The sequence below is a fragment of the Orcinus orca genome, chromosome 5 (genome assembly GCF_937001465.1).
Source record: "Orcinus orca chromosome 5, mOrcOrc1.1, whole genome shotgun sequence".
Classification (NCBI taxonomy): domain Eukaryota; kingdom Metazoa; phylum Chordata; class Mammalia; order Artiodactyla; family Delphinidae; genus Orcinus; species Orcinus orca.
In genome coordinates this window covers 96,439,123-96,464,759 of record NC_064563.1, presented here as the reverse complement: position 1 = coordinate 96,464,759, position 25,637 = coordinate 96,439,123, and the positions used below count along the sequence as shown (strand labels likewise).

General features: G+C 37.7%; 1 protein-coding gene across 1 annotated transcript in view; it reads right to left on the bottom strand.

Annotated features, from left to right (window-relative positions):
• Positions 1-15,326, bottom strand: part of CBLB (Cbl proto-oncogene B) — a 214,354-nt gene extending 199,028 nt beyond the window's left edge. The window contains exons 1-3 of the mRNA XM_033432235.2: positions 15,193-15,326; positions 13,677-13,860; positions 826-1,076 (exon numbers count right to left, since the gene is read on the bottom strand). Coding sequence (XP_033288126.1) covers positions 826-1,076; positions 13,677-13,844 — 419 coding nt within the window. The 5' untranslated portion in view covers positions 13,845-13,860; positions 15,193-15,326. The remainder of the gene's footprint in view (positions 1-825; positions 1,077-13,676; positions 13,861-15,192) is intronic.
• Positions 15,327-25,637: the final 10,311 nt, after the last annotated feature.

Genomic DNA, 25,637 nt, shown 5'->3' with positions numbered 1-25,637 from the left:
GATGTCCTTCAATAGGTGAGTGGATAAACAAACTGCTACATCCATGTAATGGAGTATCATTCGGTAATAAAAAAAAAAATCAACTATCAAGCTATGAAAAGACATGGGATAACTTTAAAGGCATACTGTTAAGTAAAAGACGCCAGTCTGAAAATGTTACATATTATATGATTTCAACTATATGACATTCTGAAGAAAGCAAAAACTATAGAGACTTTAAAAAGATGAGTGGTTGCCAGGGCTTCAAGAGGTGTATGGTGGAGGCAGTGGGGGAGGGAAGCAATGAATACGTGGGACACAGGGCATTTTTAGTGCAGTGAAACTATTCTACATGATACCATAATGGTAGATATATGACATTATTATACATTTGTGGAAACTCTGAGAACCGTGTAATACAAAGAGTGAACCCTAATACAGACTATGAACTTTAGTTAATAAAACTGTATCAATACTGGTTCATCACTGTAACAAAAGTACCACCTTTTGCAAGCTTTTAATAATCGACGAAACAGCAAATGGCGGGAGGGAGTATACGGGAGCTCTACTTTCTGAGTCATTTTTCTGCAACCCTAAAACTGCTCTAAAAAATAAAGCTATTAAAACAAAATAAGAACACTGTCTCATGAACTAGCTATTGACACAGAGAAATTTGTGTAAACCTTGTGTAAAACTACAAGGTTTAAATAATATGAAAAGCGAATACACAAATGCAATGATATTTCCCCCAAAACAAACACATGGTAACATTCATCCTAACTGTGAAACAAAAAGCAACATAAATGACCTTAACCCTGAGAAAAATAAAATCTGAAATATTCTTACCTGTCCTGCGACTGCTCTTCGTACATCCTCTCCTTGCCTTCTTTAAAGAGTCTTATTGCTCTTTTTGACTTTTTCATTAGACTATCAATGTAGATTTTAAAATATTCATTCTCACTGAGTTGGGCAAGTTTCTGGTTGTCGTCATATTTACTCAATATAAGTCTCAAATGCTGATATGTGTCAGGTAAAATATCAAGTATATATGGTGGGCTATTCTTCAACTGAAGTTTGGGATTTTGGCACAGTCTGACCTAAAAGAAACAAAGACAGAAATAAAACACTTTCATATGAACTGCAACACTTTCTTTCACAGAAGAGCTGAGAAAATTATCAAACTATGTACTATTTCTTTGCCTTGCATAATATACATTTCGATTTTAAAATTATCATCAGCAATCTACAAAGAATCTACATTCCCATCTGTTTTCATACAATTAAATACTATTCTCTTCTCTTCTCATTCAGTTTTTCTATGTCAGACCTTAACTTTCAACCCGGAAAGTTTTCATTCTCTCTTCAACATCCCATTGTTCACGGCTTAACAGAACACCTATGGGCTAATTATTATATATCATTAACAGTATCTTTTTTAAACAAAAATGAGGGAATGGGCCTCATCTGCTGGCCCATTTTAACATCTCACATTCAGAGATTATTTTCCCAGCTAAAGCTCTTTGATAGATTTTAATTTACGTTTTGGTGTATTGTTCCCGAACCCTGAGAAGTACTAAAAACAGGTGCTCTTTTAATAACTGAATTATTAAGTAGTAAATGGGTGTCAGGTCAGAACAAGTCTTTTCCACCTCTTCACATTACATCCCAGGCCTAGAAACACGATACATAACGGTTCGGTCATTCCATCAGGTGCCACCCAACGACTGGGGCGTTCAGGGCTGCCTGCATAACCATACCTTCTGCTAGCACGAAAAGGTAGTAATTCTACTACTACGTTCACTTCTTTCTACATGTTCATGTGATTTAGTCATAAGTAATTTTACCCATCTCTCATTCTTACCCCTCCAATCACAGCATAAAGAACCATCCAATTAAACGACTGTTTAAATAAACTCGTTGGGAATTGCACAAGTGTGTACACAGTGTAAAGGCACACACTCTTACAAAAGGCAAAATGTACACATCAAAGCAGAGTTACTGAGAAGCTCGTGAAGCAGAAGCTTGAGGGTCCCTCAGACACTTGGCCCTCTTCTAAAGGTCTCGTCATACATTTTTTTTGTAAAGTTTTCAAGAGCAAGATATTTTACACACAATTAGTTAAGATTTCTGTATTTTTCCCAGTGCAACATCCCTTCTGTCAAACTTAACCTTCTGCTGGGTGGCACTGAAGGAGCTGGGGGCATTTCTGGAGTCTGGCTAATGGGAATTTGAGTTGAAATACACTTAGTTTGGCTTTAGTGGAAGGTACATGTAAGGAACGCAGTCACTTCTGGAACTAGTTAAATCACTGTCAGCAATTGTGATACAAGAATGGCTTCGGGAATATTTCAAGTGCTCATGGTGCTGACCAGCCCAGCACAGGAGCAGGAAGGTCACGTTTAAATTTCGTAATTTGAATGTGTCCAATGGTACCCAGAATTGGAGGCATACGTGGGCAATGGAAGAGAATCAAAGCATAAAGTGTACAGAGGGCTTCCCTGGTGGCGCAGTGGTTAAGAATCTGCCTGCCAATGCAGGGGACACAGTTTCGAGCCCTGGTGCAGGAAGATCCCACATGCCGCGGAGCAACTAAGCCCGTGCGTCACAACTACTGAGCCTGCGCTCTAGAGCCCGAGAACCACAACTACTGAAGCCCGCGCGCCTAGAGCCCGTGCTCCGCAACAAAGAGTAGCCCCCGCTCACGGCAACTAGAGAAAGCCCACGCGCAGCAACGAAGACCCAATGAAGCCAAAAATAAATAAATAAATAAAATAAATTTTAAAAAATAATAAGTGTACAGAGTCTAGATTATTTCTCTGATGTTTGTGGACTTAACCATTTTTTTTAATGGTCTTTCTTTTCATACCCAATTTTGTATTTGTACTTTTTTCTTTAAAAGGACCACTCTAAATTTCAGGTTCCACAAAAACATGGATACACTTTTGGGCACTCAAAAAGTGCCCCGGCCAAATGAAAAAGAGTTGACATTAATAATTTCAAGAACCACAAACACAGTAAGTCAAGGAAATGACAAATGAAAAAGTACTCTTAAACTTACTTTCTCACTTGCTTCCTTTGAGAAATGACCATATCTTTTGTGGGGGAAAAAAGTCTGGCTCAAACTATCAAGCATCAGCCCCTAATTTAAGACAACCATTTCTCACATTAACTAAGGGCGTTCTATCTCCCTCCACTTTGTACACAGTGCCTAAAGCAGAACTGTCTAGCATACAGTACAGAACTGATAAATGGATGTATAGATGATTGGTTGATTGATTCTGAAATTCTTTATATGTATTTTTACACACAGATGTTATTATATTACTTCCTTATTTTCATGATTGAACTATATAATAGTATTTTCTCCCCTAAAGACAGATGAAGTCCCAAATATATCAATGATTTAACAAATCTTGCTTGAAACAAGATGGTTTTTCAGTTCTTAAAACTAAAAGATAATATCACGAGTACACACAAATTTCAAAAATATCACCACCAACATCCTACAGCAGGCAGTTTAATTTCAGCAACATAAAACTTGGTACAACATGTCACAGACTGATAAATTATTAACTTGTAGTTAGGGGGGCTAGGCAACTTTAAAATCATTTCCTCCAACTGGTGAATTTTTTAACTGATAAATAAAAAAATTTCAGACATTCCAAATCACTGTTCCTTAATAGATTCTTTTAAACATTACAAATTTTTAATTTACTATTTGCTATGTGGCCTTTTTCTCATTTGTTTTATTTAAATTATAATTCTATCTGAGTATTGATTTATTCAGTAAAATTGTTTGAATAACTACTATATACCAGGTACTGAGCTTAGTGCCAGGAAATTACAGATGACTAGAGCATACTTCATGCCTCAAGGACTCTGGCAGAAGAGACCTAGTTCTCTATAATTAACTTAGGAGCAATGTAATTCTTGCTCTAAGGGATCTTAGTGAAGATCCTGTCCAATCCATTCATTTCTCAGATAAAGAAACTAAGAACTACAAAGATTAAGGCGACTATTGAAAAATCATTAATCCAACACAAGAGTCTGCATCTTATGAATCTCAGCCTGATCTTCTTTCTAACTATATCACAATTTAATTAGAATTAGGCATATAACTAATGATCCCTGGCTAAACTCATTTACATTTTTATTTTACTCCATTTGCAAATTTACAGGAACTTGAGGACCCATTTGTTAATTCTACAAACGTTTGTATGTCAGGCATTGTTTCGGGCCCTATGGAGTACAGCAATGAATAAATCACACACCTGTCCTCAAGGAGTGTTCTAGTGAAAAAGACTGGTGGCTCAGAAAAGAATGACAGGAGAATCAGAGTGCTATAATGGAGGAGACTACAAAGCGCTAGAGGAGGAATGAAGCAGACACATCTACGTGGCAGGGCCATGAAAGGCATACCTAAATTTGCAAAAGGAATATTCCAGGCAAAGGGATGTGCAGAGGCTTGAGAGGCCCCAGAGAGTAGGGTGTGTGAAGAGCAGTCAGTGCAGTCATTCTAAAAGGTGGGGGCATAGGAGCCCCTGGGTGAGTGGAATGAGGAGATCTTCAATAGGCTAGAGTCAGTGCATCAAGGCCTTTGTAGGCCACACAGTTTTCTAAATCTGCACTTGGGCAAGTGCAACATAAAATGCTGAACTACTACTGCATGCCGCTGACTGTGCAGTTCATCAGTTGGATTAGTATTAAACTGTGATTTATGTCAACTCTTGCCGAAAACTGCCGAAAATGAATAACCCTATGCCAGGACTATGACTTCCTAGCAGGTCTAATTCAATTCAATTCAATAAATATTTATTGAGTGCCTGCTATGTGCAAGGAACTGCGAAAGCCAGGGTGAGAAAAATTGCTTTTCTAAAACCAGTATTTTAAGGAGAAAAATCAAGCTCACCATTTAAGGTTCAAGTTCAGATTCGAATGAGTCAGACTTCTAGAAATAACGAAGTCACTCCCTAGAATGAAAGCGGGTCCCAACACAGGAGAGCTTTCACAAAGAACACATCTACAGTCACATTATACACTGATGGACTTTTTAGGCCACAACTGGTACATTAAAGGATTGGTTCATTACTCTTTGCTTTTGAACTAAAAGGTAAAACATTTAATATTGGAATTGGGCTAAAAATTCCATTATAGTCATTGGCTCAAAGGATTTTAGAGTTAAAGAGGACCTTGGAGGTCACCAAGACCAACTCCTTACTTGTTACATAACAATACTTAAACACAGAAATGGAACCTAGTTAAGTTTACTGCTCAGAACCCTGCTGTCTGGACTTACAAGTCAGGCACTCTCTCCATAACAGTAGACAACTGCCTGATGTATTTCTTGAAAATGTATTTAAAGATTTTTAGGGCTTCCCTGGTGGCGCAGTGGTTGAGAGTCTGCCTGCCAATGCAGGGGACGCGGGTTCGTGCCCCGGTCTGGGAGGATCCCACATGCCGCGGAGCGGCTGGGCCCGTGAGCCATGGCCGCTGAGCCTGCGAGTCCGGAGCCTGTGCTCCGCAATGGGAGAGGCCACAACGGTGGGAGGCCCGCGTACCGCAAAAAAAAAAAAAAAAAAAAAAGATTTTTAAGTAGTCCTCTCTGTATATGTCTATATATGCATCGTCTCACATACATAAAAAAAATATATTTTATATTTAATATGGCACTACATGTGTATTTCAGTAAATACATGAATATGTATTCACATATATAAAATATATATTCAACCATATCAAAGCAAAGGCACAAATATAAACACAGGATTTACTAGGGCTACAAGAATCTTCAAAGCCATTAATTATTCTGGAACACTCTTGCATTTAAACAGTTTCCTGACTGTGCTTTAATTAAAATTTCCAGCCAAAAGGTAACAAAGAAGTATTAGGTCAGCTAACATATTTTCTTCAAACAAGGTTCAAACCAGGCCCTGAAACCTATGAAAGAAATTCTATTGAAGCAAATGGAAACTTCAACAGTAAGGAATTGTGCGCATACCACAGAAGACCTTCATTATAAAACACACCTCACCTCATGGAGCATTCAGTTATATTAAATCATGTATTGTACCTGCGAAATGAAATATCCCATTTTTTAAAGATAGTATGGGAAGCCTGAAAGAATCCCTTGTTTGTGCTCCTCAGGTAACTGCTGTAAGAGATTCCTTATTGCAGTTACTTAAAAATATGTCATTATGACAAAAAGGATCTGTGAGTTCTTTGGGTTCTTTACAGTTTAGTTCAGCAAATCACACCACTAAGTATATAAAAGCATAAAAACTTATACAGCATAAAATTTTAAAAATATAAAAATAAAACAGAACTCTTTCTACGTAGAATATTAATCGGGCAAAACAAGAAGCTTAGCATATAACTGGTTATGAGTCTAGAAATTAATCATAGCAGGATTTGGGGGAAACTACCAATTCTTTTATGGTTTTCAAAGAAGGTTTCTTTAGAAAGACACCTTTAACCTTTATAACCTTTTATAAACTTTATAACCTTTATAACCTCTTTATAACCTTTTTATTGTTATAAGAAGCACCATTAAATAACTGACTAGTTGTAATTAAGATGTCAATTGTGTATTCATTTGTTCACATATCTATCTTACTGGTCTATCTCCATCACCTAATGTAGGATCTTGCATATAGTAGATGCGCAATAAATATTTGATGGAGGAAAGGAGGAAAGGAACAAGTTAAGGAGGAACCTCTCAGAAGTAATATTACAAACAGGATGTCCATACCTATATTGAATAAACCTGTCTACAAATGAATACAAAGCTTGGGAAAGAACTTGATCATTTCAAATATAGGGGGTAAAGATCCTTTTGATTTACTTCTCTTGGAAAGAGGAAGATTCAAGCAGCGTGCTTGAATCTTCATACTATAAACATAGGCATCAGAACCAAACCAACCTGGGATCTAGCCCTGCCAGTTATTAGCTTTACAACCGTGGGCCAGTTTCTTCTTCTGGAAACCATGAAAACTTCTAAAGATGTTACAAATTCTCAGAAGAGGAAATGTAAAGTGCTCTGCACAATACCTGACACATACTGGGCACTGGCAACTTTTTAGGATTTCTTCGCCTTCCATATTGTACCACAACATGGCAAAATCCCTGCAGGTTTTGCAAAGATGTGAGAATTAGACCAAGGGCACTGGCCGCCTTGTTGGAGATCATTAAGAGTTCTTTTATTTAGTTCCTAAAGTTTGTTATACTACCTGAAATCCTTAAAAAGTCTCCTGTTTTGTACAGAATAGGAGCAGATAAGGCTAATAAGCCCAGGTCTCTACTGATTTGGAATCAGTACATAGGTACTCAGCTGATCTGGAATCATTTGAAAGGTAGAATACTAAGAACTATTTTTTGTAATTCCTATTAGAAAACAGTGTGAGCTTAACAATTATTTAAATGTTAATATGTTAAAAAGCTAAAGATTTAGTCGGATATTTTCAAAATGCTTCTTTAATTACTAGGAGAAAATCAGCACTTACAAATACATTTAAAAATATCTTAAATATATGCCCAAGCAGAGTAGATAAAAACAGCATTGTGGCATCATCTAAGTCACAGCATGTTTTTAAGGTGATCTTAATATAAAGGCTCAGGACTGATTTCCATTTCAATTTTTTACTTATTTATGCACTTCACTGCTATAAAACTAGTTTAAATATATATTGTTTATTCTATAATATACAATTTTAAAACATGATTTAGACATTATAAATGTTACAAGTTAAATCACTTCTTGACAACTCAACATAAAATTTAAAAATTCCCCAAAACTTTTCTGTATATTTCCTTACTTCCCTCTTATCTAAGTGGAAGTTTCAGTTATCTACCAAGGATTACCCTTCTACTTGTTCTTAGCCTCTCCTTCTCACATTGTAATCCAGGATGCCACTTCATCAATTATTTCTTCTTCCCTTACATCTTAAATCACTCCCTACCTACATTCCTTCCCCTAAATCCGTGAACTTCTCCAACAGCACCTACACACAAAGTTATGCTCTGCTCAAACCCTCAAGGTATCTATCAGAACTTTCTTTCTTTACACTAGTTGTCCCAGTTCTAGAACAATTTTTAAATAATCCACATACTCGTTTTCATCTAGCTGTCACATAAGCAAAACTACACTGAAAGATCAACAATGGACTCGACTCAAGACATTCAATGACTTCTTGAACTTTCATTCGGCTTGGTTTTCTCCATTTGAACTTGGTTTTCTCAGACTTTGAAACTAGATCCTCATTAAAGCTATCTCTACTCAGGAAATCAGTATGCTCTCATTCTTTTCCTATCTGTCTCATCACTGTTCTTTGCAGGATTCCCTTTCCTTCACTGCCATCTAATTATAGATACACACCCGATACAGCCGAGAATTCCAATCTCTAACTTTTTCTCCACCTCTCACCTTCTATTCTGCCCTCCAACTCTCTTGTTGTTCTATAGCTTGAAATGCTGCTTCTATGGGCATATCTACCAAACATATGTCTCTAGTTTCAACTTCTCTCTTTAACTGCACATTCAATTTTCTGACTTCAAAATGGATTTCACTCTGGCAAGTCAAACTCGACATGGCCAAAAAACAAACTTCTCATGCACCAGCCCCCAAGCTTCCTCTTTTTCTTCCTATGTACCTTATCTCATTAAGGGCATCACTGCCTTTATAGTCAACTAAGCTGAAAACCTCAAGAATCACTTTCACTTCAACTTCTTGTTCATCCTCTATCTCTGAAGGGTCACCAGGACCTTAGATTTTACTCCAAAATGCCTCCCACGTTTGAACCAACACTTGCTTAATCTACTGTCAATTCTCTAGCTCAGCCCTTCATTATTTCTTGCCCAGTCTGTTTTAATTCCTCTTGATCATTATTCCTACTTTTAAGGGTTTCTTTTTGTCTCTTAATTCATCCTTTCTAGAGTCAAGACAGTAATTTATCACAGCATAGTCTTGACTTTCTCTCACTCTGCTCAAACATCTCAGTGTTTCTCGGCCTACCAAATAAAGTCCAAATTCCTTGAAAAAACAGTCAAAGCCTCTTCATCTTTCTCCAACCTTCTTTCACTCAGCAATCTCCCTTTAATCATCATTCCTTCTGTCTGATGTGTCCTCACTTCACTGGAATCCAAAGCATCCTCTAAAAAATAGCTGGATAATACCTCCACTATGCTGCATTCTACACCAACTTTTCACCCCAGCAAGCAACACTCACATCTACCAGACGCTGTGTTACAGCACTTTATTTACACCGTATTACAGAACTTAACTACACCCTACAGGATAACATGGTTATCTATGATTCTCTATCTTTCCAGACTTAGGACATGATAAATGAATGATGAAATAAATAGACAGCATAGAAAGCAACTCTGAAAGAAAGTAAGAAGTTGATTCAAAATCTGAATGGTTAAAATTCTATAGGATTTAAAAGATAATAACTGATTAAGGCTTCTGCTAAATGTGTGCTCCACATCACACAGATAAAAAGCCAGGGAACTCTTAGGAGGATTCCTTTAAATCTTTTACTTTATCCAAAAGCTTTACCTAGAAGTGATAAGAGGCAAACTTTGGGATCACTCCATTTATCTAAGCACAAATCAGAATCTAACTCAGTAGTAAACAAAATAAGCCAGACACGTAATGTGTTACCATATCAAAGTCTACTAGGGCCCATGATTCTGCTAATATAGAACAACCTAACTAAGGGAAGAGAAATACGTGAAGAATGATTCAAATAAATGATATTCCCTGTTCCAAGGGCCCAAGGACAGTGATATTCTCAAACCGAACAAACATAAACAATAGGCATCCTAAACCTAAATGTTATTCCACATGCAATATTTTTCAGAGGTGTGAGTAATTCAACTCAGAAGAGAATACTTACTCTTATTTTTTAATAGCTGCATATAATTTAAGCATTTTTGATTGACAAACTTTAAAATATATTATGGTTGAAGCGAAATTATAAAGATAGAGAAAAAATTATATTCCAAGCTTGGCAAGTGTACTAAATGTACTGAGGGTTAAAAGCAGGAAAAGGCTGTTTGGTATCATCACTTTTTAAATGCTTTTAAAACTCTTTCGGTAATGTAATTTCAAATGAATGACAAGGACAGCAAGACAAAAACGTAGGCAGGTACTCAACTTGCTTTGCTCTTTAGCATCAATTAATTACTCTTTAGTTTCCTGAACATCCATGTACGCTCAGTACATTTAGTATCTATTAGATGGAAAACTGTTTCTTCCACTTTCCATCACCTGGCTAAGATGCTTGTGAAAACCATGCGCAGGAACCTCACATTAATAAATCATCATTCCTACCATACTGATTAGCAATCATTTCCTTACCCTCACCACAGCATTTCCAACAAGAGTACAATAATGCTATTCCTAAAGGCAGTGGCCAGCAGAATCCAGACAGACAACAGTCTGAGCAGTGGCCAGAAAAACAAGACAGATGTTCTCGACTGCTCCCACTGTACTTTGTATAGGTCTGTATTACAGCCCCTTCCATACTACATGGCAATTATCCACTTACATGCCTGGCTCTGATGCTGGGCTCTGAGCTCCATGACAGGTCAAGGGCAGAGTTATATCTTGTATAGCTTTGCATCCCCAGGTAATAAGCACTTCATAGAAACACAGTAGGTCCTCAAGAAATGTTTAAGTGTTTAAGAACCTCCATCTCTGTAAGAGCTTTGGAACAGACTCCACATTTCAGGTGTATTTGAACCTTGCTGTGTATTTATGAGTAACAGTTCTGTCACTATATCAAACAGGCATCTACTGACCTGAAGAGTTTGGGGTCAGCTATTGACTTACACTGACATGTAGAACTAAAACCAGAAAATATGTCTAAATGAGATGCTTTGGGATATGCTACTATTCTTTTTCTCAATAAATGCACTCTGCTAAGTCTGTGCCACTGATGTTTTCTTACAAAACACTTTACATCTTACAAGGAACACAGCTGAGCAATTATTCCCTCCCACTCTCAGTGACCTTGTATAGAAAGCCTGCCCTCTGAAAACATAACAGTTAGTTGGAACTGGAATTTCAGTTGACTGTTTTAAATTCTAGAGGCCAGGGAATGGTGTAACTACACATTTCTCTACAGTCTAAGACTGTTTCACTGCCCTGTGAGATGTTATTTTGCTTTACAAGTGGCTGAGACGACATACTGTACTTGGAGTTTGTTTACAATTTTACACTTCTAAGATTTGACCTTGTTGCAGAGGCTTCATAAAGAAAAAATGCCAAATGCTTAACCTTGCCTTTTACATAACTACCAGTTAGATTTGAAAGTTACTATTTTCCGTTATTCAGAAGCTAAACTCCCACTATTGCAGTTATTTTACAAAACAGGTAATGTGTCAAGGGATTCACTTTTCGACTAATAATAAAGTTCCTGATGTAATCACCAGGACAGTGTTGATATCATGAACCACTTCCTTCACCACTGACAAGGAAGGAAAGACAAACACATGTGGGTGATCCTTCTGCATTACACAATTAAATAAAATAGACTTTCCAAATAGTAATTATCAATGCTTTTTTATTACTGTGAGATAGAGTAGCGATAAACATACTGAACTCTTTTAAAATGATTTATATGGTTTCCCTCCACAAAGCCCACGAATGCATTCATAAATGAACACAACAATTTTCAGCCTTGACAAATAATGAAGACAAATAGGGAAAGCCACACAGTGCACCTCTGGCCAACACCGATACCCGCATTCCACTAAGTAGAGACTTTAGGTAGTAGATTTCCTCGTGAGTCAAGTTTCTCAGTTGGAGAGGCTAAACACAAACCCACAAAAGGGTTAACAAAACAAACAATGGCAGAAGCTTAACTATCAAACAACCATCTTTTTTACCATAACCCATGGTGAAATAATTAAAAGAGGAGAAAACTTAGGTTAACAATCGGTTACAGACCAAAATTACACACACATTTTTTAATGTTTCAAAAATAATGACTCTATATTACCTACAGTTTACCACTTCTTATATAAATCTTTTTCATTTGATGTTCTAACATTTACTCACAATTGTACAAATTCTGACAACTCAAAGGGGTGGGGAGAGAGGCGCAGCTCCCTGGTAGAATCTGACCCATTTTTGCCCACTCGTATAACAGATAAGTTAAAGAAAAACCTTGAATCTCCTTCTCTTATGCCCAACTAATGGTTCAGGCATGAGAGTGACCTTAAATTGCTCACTCCTTAGAAAAGCAAAGACAGCTAGTATTGTGCCTGTGAAATATATACAATTTTTCCAACTGCATGCCCCTCATTCTTAAGTATCTAATGTTAAAATCAAAACCTGACCTCAAGCAGCAAGTTGCAATGTTCTGACACTATGACATCATTCTGTCTGGAGCACTTTAATATCACAATTTGAATAAATTGGCAGAAGCTTAAATAGGTCACACTGAATCCTAAAACTAAGGATATTTATCTAACAAAAATATTCTGGCTCTGCCTTTAGCATCACCAGCCATATAATGCCAGGTCTATTGTTCATATACCCATCTGTGCTTCTCATAAGGAGAAATGAAAATAAAGTAAATCTTATCCCCTTCCTGTATTGCTAATACCACTGACAGTGGCTTTTTGCGGCAAATATTTGAACACTGTTACGAACCAAAGTAAAGTTGACTGCTACCATATGACTTTGTGAAGGCTTTAGCACACACCTACAAAGAAATATTTTTTTTAAACCTCCATTTCTGCAGTTATAAAGACATCAAGAGCCCTGCATCAACTAACTTTATAATTAGCCCCAAATATGTATGAAATAAAACCATAAGGCGCTACAAACATTTACCAATATATAGGGTACAGTACTACTGCTTCAAGAGCAAAACTATTAATTTTGCACAGCAGCAAGCTACATCTTAATTATATTTATTTCATAATCCTACTTGGTAAAATAGGACACACCTACAGTTTTCTCCATAGACCCTTGTGAAGTATTCAGGTTGCCTAGACTTCTCTGGGCACTGACAGCCAGCATTATTTCTTCTTGTAACATTGTAGTTCATCTGAAAGCAACATGCAGAAACCACAGAAGTTTCTGATACTCTCAGTCCCACCACCTCCATCATAAATTTTCCTTTCACAATAAACAATGTGCAATCAAAAAGGTTTCCTGTTTCAAAATGGAATAGATGAAAGAAACTGTAACTCTATCATTAACAACAGCAAAAAAGTTCCTCAATGAAGATGAATTCTCAAAGATGAAAATGGAAACTCTCAAACACTGCTTCCTCACTTAAGGACTAATCTGGTTCTTTCCCCAGTTATCATTCTCAGCGGAGTGTATACACTCTTTTGTTATCTAACAGCAAGACAACCTTACATAAAATGTAACAAACACATCCAAACTATTCTATGCCATGCACCAACAAAGAGCAGCCAACAGTAAAAACTTTGCATGTCTGAGTCATGTAGAGGAACTTTGAACCTTGAAGAGCAGGACAAAAGGTAAAAAAACAAATCTTAGCTCTGAACCCAACTTTTCTAAACACCCAGAGCAGATATAAGAAAGATGGTCAATCCAAAGCAAAAGATTGTTGCTACAACAATAATTATTATTAAGTAACAGTACAAATAAAACTGGAGAAACCAGCCACATCCAGGGTCAACCCTGCTGTGTACAGACACGGTCAGACAAAACTTACCACTTTGTCCATGAGTTTCCAAGTTTTCTCCACAGTCCTGCGATCTGCTGCTGCTTGCTTAGGGGGTCCAACTGCATCTTGAATAGCATCAATAATACCCAAAATTCGTCCTTTTCGGGGGTTTCCTCCTCGACCACCAGGGTTTCTGCCATTCATAGAATTTGCCATCTGGAATCTTAGTTCTCTGAAAGAGAAATTTAAAAAAAAAAAAAAAAGTTAGTTGGTCATGAAAATATTTACCCAACAGAAAACAGGTTAACTTGTACACACTACATACTCCTCCATCAGTGAGAACAAAATCCAGGGCCCCAGATTCAACTTTTCAATAGCGTGTGAATTTACACTCTCAATCTTTACACACAACAAACAGGTTTAGTAGCAATGACCTTAGATTTGTTTTTGGAACACTAAGAGTTAAAGATGCCAAGTAATGAAGGCTTGATTAATACCAAACTCATAACAATAAAAACTTATATAGATTTCCTCCAACTAGATAAGAACACACTGTTCTGTTTTTCCCCTCCCTGCCTTAATCCCAATTCAAAAGACTAGGACTGAAGCCCCCAGAAAATATTTTGGGAGCCTCCCTCAAAAACCGCACTTTCACTCTGTTAGAATTCGTCAAGTTATATAAACGTAAAGATACTTCTACAGGAGCTTAAGGGGCACGTCTGCTGTCAACAAAGGCTTAGGACTTGGATTTTACCCGCTAAAACCACCAACTACGGACTCATGAACATGGACACACGAACACACAGTTCTTCAGCCAACGCGGTTGAGGAGTTGCGCCCAAGTTAAGAGCCATATAAACCAACACACAAATAACCCATTTTAAAAGAGAGTGAGAAACTGACAAGAGCGGGCACAGAAAGGAGGAGAGAGTTCACTTCTTTCGCTCCTCGCCTCTGGTCTCATCCAAGTGGGGTGGGGGTAAGGGGTCCAAAGCTTTGTTTCGGGACATCTGTGCCTCCTCCCGGCTCAGGCCCCTCCCCTGCCACTCTCGGATCACAGCTGGGGGAGGAAGGTGGACAGAGAAAGGACAAAGTATCGCCTCGTGCCTACAGCGCCCACAGCCCGGTCCGTCTCGGGCGCTCTGCGCTCGGCTCCCCGGGTTGCCTGCAATCCCAGCCGCCCGTCTCCCTTTACTCCCTCTTCCTCCCTCCCTGGCCCTGCCCAGGTCCGGGCTTTAAATACCCCTCTTCAAACTGTGACGGCGGCGGCGACAGCAGCTGGAAGCCGGGGCTGTCCCCTCTTCCTCTGTGGCCCGCGCCTGGCTGCCCCTGGGCCCCCAAGGCGGAAAGCAGCGTCGAGCCTCCCCCGCGCCCCCTTCCCTCCAGGCCTCTCGGCGCAGTAGCTGCCCAGAGACACGCGTGTGCGCGGGTCTGACTCTACGCGCACGAGCCCAGGGTGCGTGGGCAGCCCGGGCAGGGAGTGTGTAATTGCCGTGAAAACCCCGCTCCAGAGGAAGGAGTGACCCAGAGCACCGGCCATCGAGACAGGGAAACGCAACAATTACCGTCAAGACCAGTGCACGCCCGCTTTCCCCTCCCGCCGGACTCTCGGGGAGGCCGCGGGACGCTGCAGCAGCACTAGCCGGAGGGAAGAGACCACTCGCTGGCCGCCCCACCCCTGTAGGATACACACACAGAGAGCCAGGGGCGGGGCGGGGCCGGGGGCGGGGCCGCGCGCGACGGGACCAATCCCGAGCACCCGTGCCCTGCCCGACAGCGGGCGGTGCCAATGGGCGAGAGGCGCCCGTCCTCCTCGCACTACCACCCGGTCCACGTCTCCCACAGTACACAATGGCCCCAGAGGAAGGCCGGTTCGCCGCACGTCCCAAATGGAAAGGGATTCGGAGGGAAATGGCGGGACTGGACTCACCCGAGAACGAAAGTGGAAAAGGGAAAGGAAATGAAAGAAAGGATGCAAGGCACTAGGGAATTGACCAATAAGGAGTGGGCGAGTGGGCGTGAGCGTTGGGAACCGGAGCCAAAGCGGACTCCGGCTAAAAGGCGGGACTTCCTGCTTCGCTCACTTTCCTAGTCTTTTGTTTCATAGCAACAGAGTAGTGGTTGAGAGGGTGTTGCTTCTTTACTCTGGGCGGATCCGAGGCTGAAGAATTCATCTCCCTAGGGCTGCCAAACTCTTCTACCCAGGACAGCAGCCAAACAGGTCTAAGGCATGGCTTCTTGTTGACTGTCGAAAACAGAGCAGTCACTCAGCTTCTAAGATGAAGTATAAGCCTTTCATAGAATAGACTAGACTAGGGTTGACACCTGATTGCCAATCAAAACTTCCTAAATTTCTGAGTGTGTTTCCCTTTTACTGTTAGTTTTAAAGAATTGCTGATCAAACATCAGGTTGATGAAAAAGTAAATAGTTGACACCGCTGGCCAAATTGTCTCTACTAATCGTGCCAGGGCAGTGAAAGAACCAGACTATGTGGGTTGCTAATGTATACAATGTACCTTTTTATTTAGTGCAAGTTGTGTATAAATGACTGAAAAGGAAACAGCTTTTGTATTTTGTCAGTCACCTTTACTCTTGTGTCTGCCATTCTCTCCCAGCATTTGTAATCTCTCTGTGGCTCCATCCTTATGTCTTTAGAAACGTCCACATCTGGCTAATCTTAAAAGGAAAAAGCTACTGTGCTGGGATCCTTCTTTCAGCAAGATCATATATTAAACAAATGCCTTCTATTTCTTTCTATTTAACTTCAGCCCCACCACAGGTGCTACTAACAATTGCTCTAGATTGTCATGCTTTGGAATTTTCTTTCCACCTCAGTTGGTAGTGTTGAATACACTTTACACGTTGGGCTTCTCAGATGTTGTAATAGTTTGTATTCAAAAAAAATTTTTTTTAATTCTTTCGCTAACCAGTTAACCCGATAAAATGTTTCTTAATGATTCTAACCACTTTCTACCTAAATAACCATTTTAGTACTGTGGTAATTACTGTCAAGGATCATGAGCTGTTATAAACATTCTTTACAGCCCTAAATTCAGGTGGTTAAGATTTTCATTTGATTAAAACAGGCAAAACGTGCTCTTTGCAACTAGTCAGGTGATAAAATGTGGTTCAGGAAGTAATTTTGTTTCTTTGCCATTTTTTCTATGCCAATAATTAAAGAGTAGGTCCTTGTTTTCACATTGCATTTATCTACAAAAGTACTGGCCTCTCCATATCTCCTCCACCCATGCCTATCTCTTTTACTCATAGTAACAGTAGCTAAATTTACTAAAGGAAGACTGCAAAAGGAAAAAACTTATTGGTTCACCTTTTAAATAAATCCAAAAAGAATATATGTATAGAAGGTTTTTCAGCATGTAGGAAAAGAGTAGCTTAAGGAAACATTACAACTAAGTACATTACTCATATTCATATCTAGATAAATGCAGAATAAGTAAAATACATGTTATAGCATGTGGCATTCCTTTGATGTTAGTTTTGCAACTGAAAGAGATGACTTAATGAAAAAATAGCACTGCCTATGGTATCAAGCATATCATATTGAAACAAATTACAAGTTTTGTGGGATATAGTTTTATATATATGTGTGTGTATATATATATATACGTATATATATTAAACACATACACACACAACACACATATGTATATATATAATACCAAGAATTTACAGCTTCATTCTCCACTAGCTATTTTATCAAAGCCATCTTGAATCCAAGTCAAGTTCTGGTGTAGTAGAGTTCCCATTTGAACCCTACTAGGATTCAGGATTTGCTTATGTCTGATGAACTGAGGGAGTAGTAGCCCTCCCTGCAAACTATTAGCATGAGTTGATGTGTGTGGGAGAATAAATACCTGTTGGGATGAATCTTCATATCCCAGATGCTTCCAATGAAGACACAAGATATAAAACATAATAAAGGACTGCATGCTGAGGGCTATAAATAAAAGCACAAAGAAGTGTTTTCATAGGAGACTTTGTGATACTCAGAGCATAAGTAGTAGTACTTCAAGGTGACAGAGTTGGCTAGAGAAATACTCTCCTCATTTCTGCATAGAACAAGTCAATCTCCAACATGGTGCAGTTTAAGGTGAATGCAGTATCCTTCAACAGCATGGTGATTTGTAACCTAGAGGGAACTTGGGTACGACACCTTTATAGGAGAGGAGTGTTCTCCTGGAAGATCCTGGCATGAGGGAGAATGGTGAGATTCCTAACAAAGAGCTTTCCAACCACCATAACAGCCAGTAAGTGAATAATATAAACAAACTGATTATAAGTTTATGTAAGATCCCTCCCTTAGGACTCCCAGAAAAAACTGGGAGACATTGTGGCAGGGGTACTGAGAAATTCTGTAATGGCAGATATGAACACTTGTCATCTGAGCATTAATATTAGACCTTAATATATGTAGTCACAGGCTGGTGCCATTTGAGAAAATGCAGATTAGAGTCCTGTCTTTAAACACAGGAAAATTTTTTTGAAAAGAAGACACCTATTTGGGCAAATATTTATACTTTTTTCATTCAGTTCAATTTTTCTTCTTTTCTTTTTTCTACTTTCTCCAAATTCACAGGTGACCCATGTGATATTAGACTAGTTGACTAAATAACAAAACCTTCCTGTAACTTATTTGATCTATAAATAGCCACTCAAAAAATATTTGTTGAATGAATGAATTGACTGTTTGAGGATATTGTATAGGAAGTATAAGGTTGTCCCTGTTTCTGTGCAATGGAGTGTCCACTTTATTCACAATTTCAAGCAAGATGTTACTTTTCCTACCAGGTAGATTTACAATGCCCCTCTAACTCAAAATCAGAATGACACAACGCAAAACACTAATCTCCCAGGGAGACTGTGGACACAAATTCACAGGTTAGAGATAAATAAGTGGATTATTACCTAGTCATATTGGGATATAACAAGTCATCCCTTATTAAGGGTAATAGATTTCCATCTTTTCTTAACAACACATACCAATAGCTAGCAGTGAGGTATGCTGATCTATGAATTCACCAGATAGAACCAGAATCTAAGTACTAGTTTGGGATCAACTGGAATTCTTGCTTAACAACAAAAGCAACAATAAATAACAATGCCTTAAACAAGATAGAATCTTATTTCTCTCACACGTAGAAAAAGTCTGAAAGTAGACATTACAGGTAAGAATGGTGGCTCCACAATTTTTTAAGTCCTTTTTCAAAAACTTTTTTCAAAGAGTTCCTATCTTTCCTCTGTATCATCCCGGCTCCTTTTCTCTCACCCTCAGATCACCTTATGTTCCAAGACAGCTATTGGTGCTGCAGCTATCATCACTTATTTTCAGGTTAAAAGCTAAGAGGAAAGGTAGAAAGGTATTACAAACTTCTCCCTGAATCAATTTCCTTTAAGTAATTTTCAAAGAACTCCCACAAATATTTCTCTTAATAGCTCAAGGCCAGGACTCAGTCTCATGGTCAAACTTAGCTGCTAAAATATCTGGAAAGCAATGTGCTTTTTATTATAGGAAGCAATATAACCAGCTAAAAATTTGAGTTTTTTTTCTAAAGAGAAAGAGGTGAATAGATCTTTGGCAGGAAACCAGCCAATACTATCACAAAGGTCTTGTTCAAGAATTAAACTTATGATTGATAAATCAGTCCTTGAAACAAAAACTAGAGATTGCAGGTGGTATGAGATAACAAAAATTTGAAATACCAGATACCAGATAATATATATATGTTTTAATTTATTTATTTATATATGAGATATTTATATATATGAGTTACATATATGTATGTGTGTGTGTATGTGTATATATATATATATATATATATACACATACACACACACACACACACACACCCCTATATATATATATATTCCTTAGAAGAAACCAGCATCTGCTATTTGCTATTACTGGACACAAATATCATTAAAGTTTATTATATATAAATAAACATAGTAAATTCTCATTACAACATGTGAGTCCAGTAATCCTGAACGATTTCAATATCACAGGGTGCAGAATGAGCAAAATTAAGTAAGTAGCTTCCTTAATACATTTCTATCCTAAAGTTTATATCAGATTAAATAGTTGCATATTTGGGAAAAATAACATCTGCAAAATCACTTCCTTGTGATTTTCTTTCCCAGGCTATTGATTCTCAGATTAATTATTTTCCAGACTGTGATTTATTTGGCAGTTATTCTTTGTAATAAAATGGGTTTATACCAAAGTGTTAAATATAGCTACTTTAAAACTTGGAATAAACCTACTACTTTGTCTCAGTTCTGTATTCTTTTGAACCCCCATTGCATTCTTTTGATTTCACAGTACATTTTCCATGTTCCCTAACATGCCTTGATTCAGAAATATATTGATAATTTTCTTTTCCCTCAAGAGTTTGTGTGAAGAATGTAAAATGTGATAGAATTTGTCACAATAATTTATCTATAGTCCCTACATATTTTGATTTATGCCACATTAATACAACATTGAATTTTTATTTTTCAGTTAAGCAAAATGTAAATTCAGAATTTCAAGGCTGAAGGGCATCTCATTACTGATCACATCACTCAGTTTGGCAGATCTGGAAACTGAAAATTTATTCAAGGTGATTGGACCCTAAAAAAATATAGACAATAAACTCAAATTCACAGGAGATTAATGTGTAGTATAAAAACCATGTAATTAGATGAGAAATATAACTGCTAATCAGACCAGTATTAATATAGACCAGTTATGTATTCATTTTTCTTCTCAAGAAGCCAAATTAAGACCAGAAAGTTCCAAAATGAATGTATAAATCAGAAGCAAATTACCTGCAGGAGTAAGTCTAATAATGTCAATAAAGATCTAATACATTCTAGACCTACAGAAGGTCTTCTCTACTGGTTTCACAGTTTCCCATTCTCAAGGTACAGTAATTATCCTTTTTTATTTTAAATCTCTTGATTGTTTCAGGACACAACGTTTATTAGTATCCATTTTTATTTTACCAGCTATGACGTCTAACTGCTGATTCACTCATTTATTCAACAAACCTTTTCTGAGCATCTAATATATGCCAAGCATTATGCTAGACACCAGAGAGTACAAAGATGACCAAGCACCAGTCATTGTTTCCAAAAAGAGAGCAGGCATATAAAAGATCATTATAAACTTAAGTGGTAAAAACAGTAATTTCTTTAGGCAGAAATCATTATGAGAAACTGAGGAAAGGCACTTAACCCAGCTTGGAAAAAGTGATTACAAAGCCGAGACTTATGAAATGAATAGGATTAACAGTTAAACACGAAAGGGTCATTCTAGTCAGAGGTGACCTCATGAGCAGGGGCACAAAAGAAAGAAAACAAATATGTATGTACAGGGAATAAGTGGGTCCATTTTGTGGGAAGCAGAGAAAGGTAAATAAAAGGCAAAAAGTAGCAAATGATGAGTAAATTAAAATAAGGCCTCAGGTGCCCAAATGAAGAACTTGGATGTGATCCTTTTTTTGATGGGAAGCCATCAAAGTGTTTGAAACCAGGGGAGAGTGTTCTGGATTAGAAAAGTAAGGGAGATGACATTGTAACATATTTCCGAATGATCACCCTGATGGTCAGATTGATAATAGATTGCAGAGGGATGAGACTGAGGCAGGGTGGCCAGTTAGGACGTATGCAATAAGTAATGATGAGGACCTAAAATGAGGCAGTGGTACTGGAGATAAAAAACAAGTGATATATTTGAGAAATATTGAGAAAAGTAGTTCCCATCTTCCCAAATTTCACGGCCCCACTATCAGAGATTCTGCTCTGATTGCGCTAGTATAGCATTGAAACTTCCCAGGTGATCCTAATTAGCAACTGAGGCAGATTAGTTAATTAACCAGATTAGTTATCATTGTAGTAACTGATAATTACGAAAATATGAAAAGTGCAGAAAATGGAGGAGTCAAGAATGATGGTCAAAATTCTAGCTTTAATGACTTGGTAAAAGGCTCAACAACTAGCATAAAGAATATCAAGGGACAGTCTATTTAGGGAAAAGGAAGATTTAATTTGCGTTTTAAAATTCGAAAATGTAAGGCATCCACTGAGTAAGCAGAAGGATATTTTAGTTAGATAATGGGACATATGTGATCATAGGTTTGGCAACACTGACAAGTGAGAAATACCTGAGAGTTACAAAGTCATAAAGAGAGATTATATGGAATAAGAAGAGTTGAGAGTTGAACCCTGAGGATCAACATTCAGAGAAAAGCAGAGGAAAAAAAATCACAAAAAAACAGAGGATCACAAAGGAAACTAGTTGAGTGTGGTATGCTGGAAACCAGGGGAGTACAGTATTTCCCTGGAGCAAACAACAATGCAGGAGAGAGGTCCAATTAAAAAAAAAAAAAAAGATTACAAAACATCCTTTGGAGTTAGCAGTTGAGAGATCATTTGGGACCTTGGTGGGAACGACGTCAATTAAAGAATGGACTGACAGGAATGGGAGATGAGGAACTGAAAAGTAGAGATTAGTCTATTAAGAAATCTGTATAAGGATGGAGAAGAGAAATGACAGAAATTTCAGCATGAGTGAATAGGCTGAGAGATAAATGAGAAAGAAAGACATTAAAGGACACATTATCCTATGAGAATGAACAAAAAAAAAGACCTCTGAGAACAAAAAAGGTGGAGATAGGGAAATATATAAATAATAATATCTATAAAACTATATATACATAGTTTTATTATGAATACATTTCTAGAGATGATTAGAGGTTGAGGTCAATCATGCTTCATGGCTTCCAACTCTTCTGGATGAAACAGTAGACAAAATTGTCATCTCAAATGGAAGGGAACTTGAGAATGATGATTTTGGGTTGAAGAAAAGGAAATGGACAAGAAAAAGGAAGACTGAGAATCTATTCTGAATACACAGTGGAGGTTGGAGACGATGCATTGGGTAGTAGTGCCAACCTGGCAGGATCTGGAAGTTTCTCTAGCAGGGCACTGGGGTAGTAAGGTTGCCGCTTCAAAACACGTTTGGGTTTTGATTGAGCAGGTGCTGCAGAAATACAATGAAAGAAGTCAAGGCTTTTGGTGAAAGAATAGTTCAGATGATCAACTATGGGACTCAAGATGGGTCAGGAAGGAAGCAACAGCACATAGAAAAGAAAAGAAAAGAAAGTTATCTTTTTAATATGGTGCATTAACATGCCTCAGCCTACCAGGAAAGCCATGTCATAATAATCCAATCCCAAAGAAATTATTCCACTTGTCATGCATGTGTTCATGTGCTTGTGTAAAATTTTTACATAGCTATGTATGGCATTTTATATTATTTGATATACTTTTATGTATAGTTAGATGTATCTAATACTACATTTCTTTTATAGAAAATTTTATTTTCCAGTAATCAAAGTGAAACAGGAAATAAGATACTTTCTCACATTAATAAAATATTGATTTTAAATGTCTGAGGTAATATATTTTTCACAAAATAATGAAACATTAAAACACAAAACTATTAAATTCACTTTACTATTTGTAAATGTATGGGTTGCCCCAGATTACAAAAGAAATTTTAAAAACCCAGGAGGGTTATTCACTTTTTATCCATTTGTATATTCTAACTGCTACCTAACTTTGTATGTGCCCTTTCACGCTATGTGAAACAGTAATCATCTAAAAAAGAAAGTGGCTTCAGAAGATGACATACAGAAACAGAGGACACACCAAGGACAACTTTCTTGACTACTGCATGCCCTACTACATGACATTTTAATTCCTTGACCAATGAGTAAAGGGCATATATTCATTAGCAGGATTCATTTCCATTAACTGGGTGCTGCATGTTGAAGAATCAGAAGGGGTACTAATCAAGCCCCAGCTTTCTCAAACCATCATCTAAAAACATCAACAGTATTAAGTCCATCATCAAAACTCTTCTTTCCATCAGCTGTCTGCATTTCTCAACAGGCATGTTATCAGACTATATCAGACTACACCACTTATGAACTAGATTTCCAGTGTTTTCAATCAGAACTGGAACTCGGTATGATGGAAATCATCTGATCACTTTCAATGGTTTCCCATTGAGCTCTTCATCCTAACTTCATAATGTTACCCCCTTCACATTTGCCTGCATCACACATAAACACACACACACACACACACACACACACACACACACACGCATGCACACGCACACATCTTTAGGTGGCCCAGCTGAACGAGCCTGCTTTACTTAACCAATCTCAAGTTTCTAGGACTCAGCTATCTGTGCTCTTTAATGTCAGTTTACCTCCATTGTACACATTGTATTCAGATTGTGTTCAGTTTTTTTTTTCAGGAAAGCTCCATTTCTCTCTCTCTCTCTCTCTTTTTCCTTCTCTCTCTCTTCCCCCTTCTATGCCCTAATTGCCTGGTGAAAAGCTATGAGAAATTTTCTCACATAGTAGCGCAATGTGTTATCTTTTTCCAAATAATTACATTTATTTCAGGAAAATAGGATGTCTTCATTGGGTAGTGTTTTATTAAGTGTCAGGATTGGGTAGGGTTGATGATTTTGGTTATATGCCCCTCACCACCACCACATCAGACACCTCCCTAGCAGGAAGTCACTTAGACCACTTACACACACTTTGTTTTCCCTGTCACATCTTGTTTTGGTTTTGCTTGTGACTAGAAGAAAGCGTCTATTTCTGATATTAAAAGGGAAGATCATGAAGGCTTCACATTGCTATTTAATCTTTGTTGTTAATGAAAAACCAGACGTATTTTTAAAATATGGCTTCGTGACCAGCAAGCAAGGACGAGAGGCAGAGACTTCAGCCAGGAGATATGTGCAGCTTATATTTTCTATACTAATGAAAAGGAATATTCACATGAATAATACTTACCTATGAAATATAGATCAAAAGCTCTCTTACCAGTTGCAGGTGCATCTAAATAATGAGGAAAAATGAATTCAAAAATAAAAGGCAGAATTTTGGAAGGCATCCTCTGGGAAGTGACTAAGGCAATGAATACAATTGATTTCCTACTTTTCTTCCCCCTGTGCCTGCTCTCCCAACGACCTCTTTCCAATTTTCCATCTTACTCTCACAGGTCACCAGAAGATTGCTAAGAAGGCAATCAAAATTGTGAACATTGATTTTTTTAAATGTACATAAAAGGATAAATGATAGGATTGTTTGAATTGAATGTCAACAGCAGAGAGAGAGAGAGAGAGAGAGAGAGAAGATGTAACTACCACCTGCCAAAATTAGTGTCTTTCCTAAAGAAGCATTAGAAAAAAATGTTTATAAAAATTCTTAGGGAAAATAACCACTTCATTTCTTCTCAATGGCTAAATACTGACCGTCTTTTTTGCAGTTACAAAAAAAGAGAGAGAGAGAGAGGAATGAAGAAAAGCAAAGCTGTAAGTCTATTTTCTTTTTCTCATGTTCTTCCTTACTTGGTTTTTAAAGCATTAAACAATTCTACTGTTACATCAGTGTATGTAAAAAATAGCTATAGAGTCTTTGCTCTGGGTCAGGTGCAAGGTTATTCTTGCATGAAATGAGCTATTCCTTGGCAGATTTAAAAATAACAAGTTGAGATGGCTCATTCAGCTTTCAAGCAAGCTTCTTATCTAAATTCTGATGTAGATAGCTTATCCTGTGCCTCTTAGCCATAATGCACCTGATGGAAACATTTTCTCCTACCTATGGATATTAACAGAGAATTATCACATATATTTTTAGTCTAATGTAGGAAATCAATGTTATTGTGGAATTCAGATTACAATATGCACAATTAAGCCATTTTATTGGTAGAAAATGAACAGGAGTATATTATGTATCTGGAGTTTCCCTCATACACACTATAAATTGGCTGCTACTAGTTTGATCAATACTTTATATAAATATATGACTACAGTGCCTACTACAAAAGTAAGAAAAAATGGGTGTTTAACTTGGGTAAGAAAGGGAAGGGAATGCCTTGCAGAGAAAGTAAGCTAGATCTTCCTTTGAAGGTCATGTTATG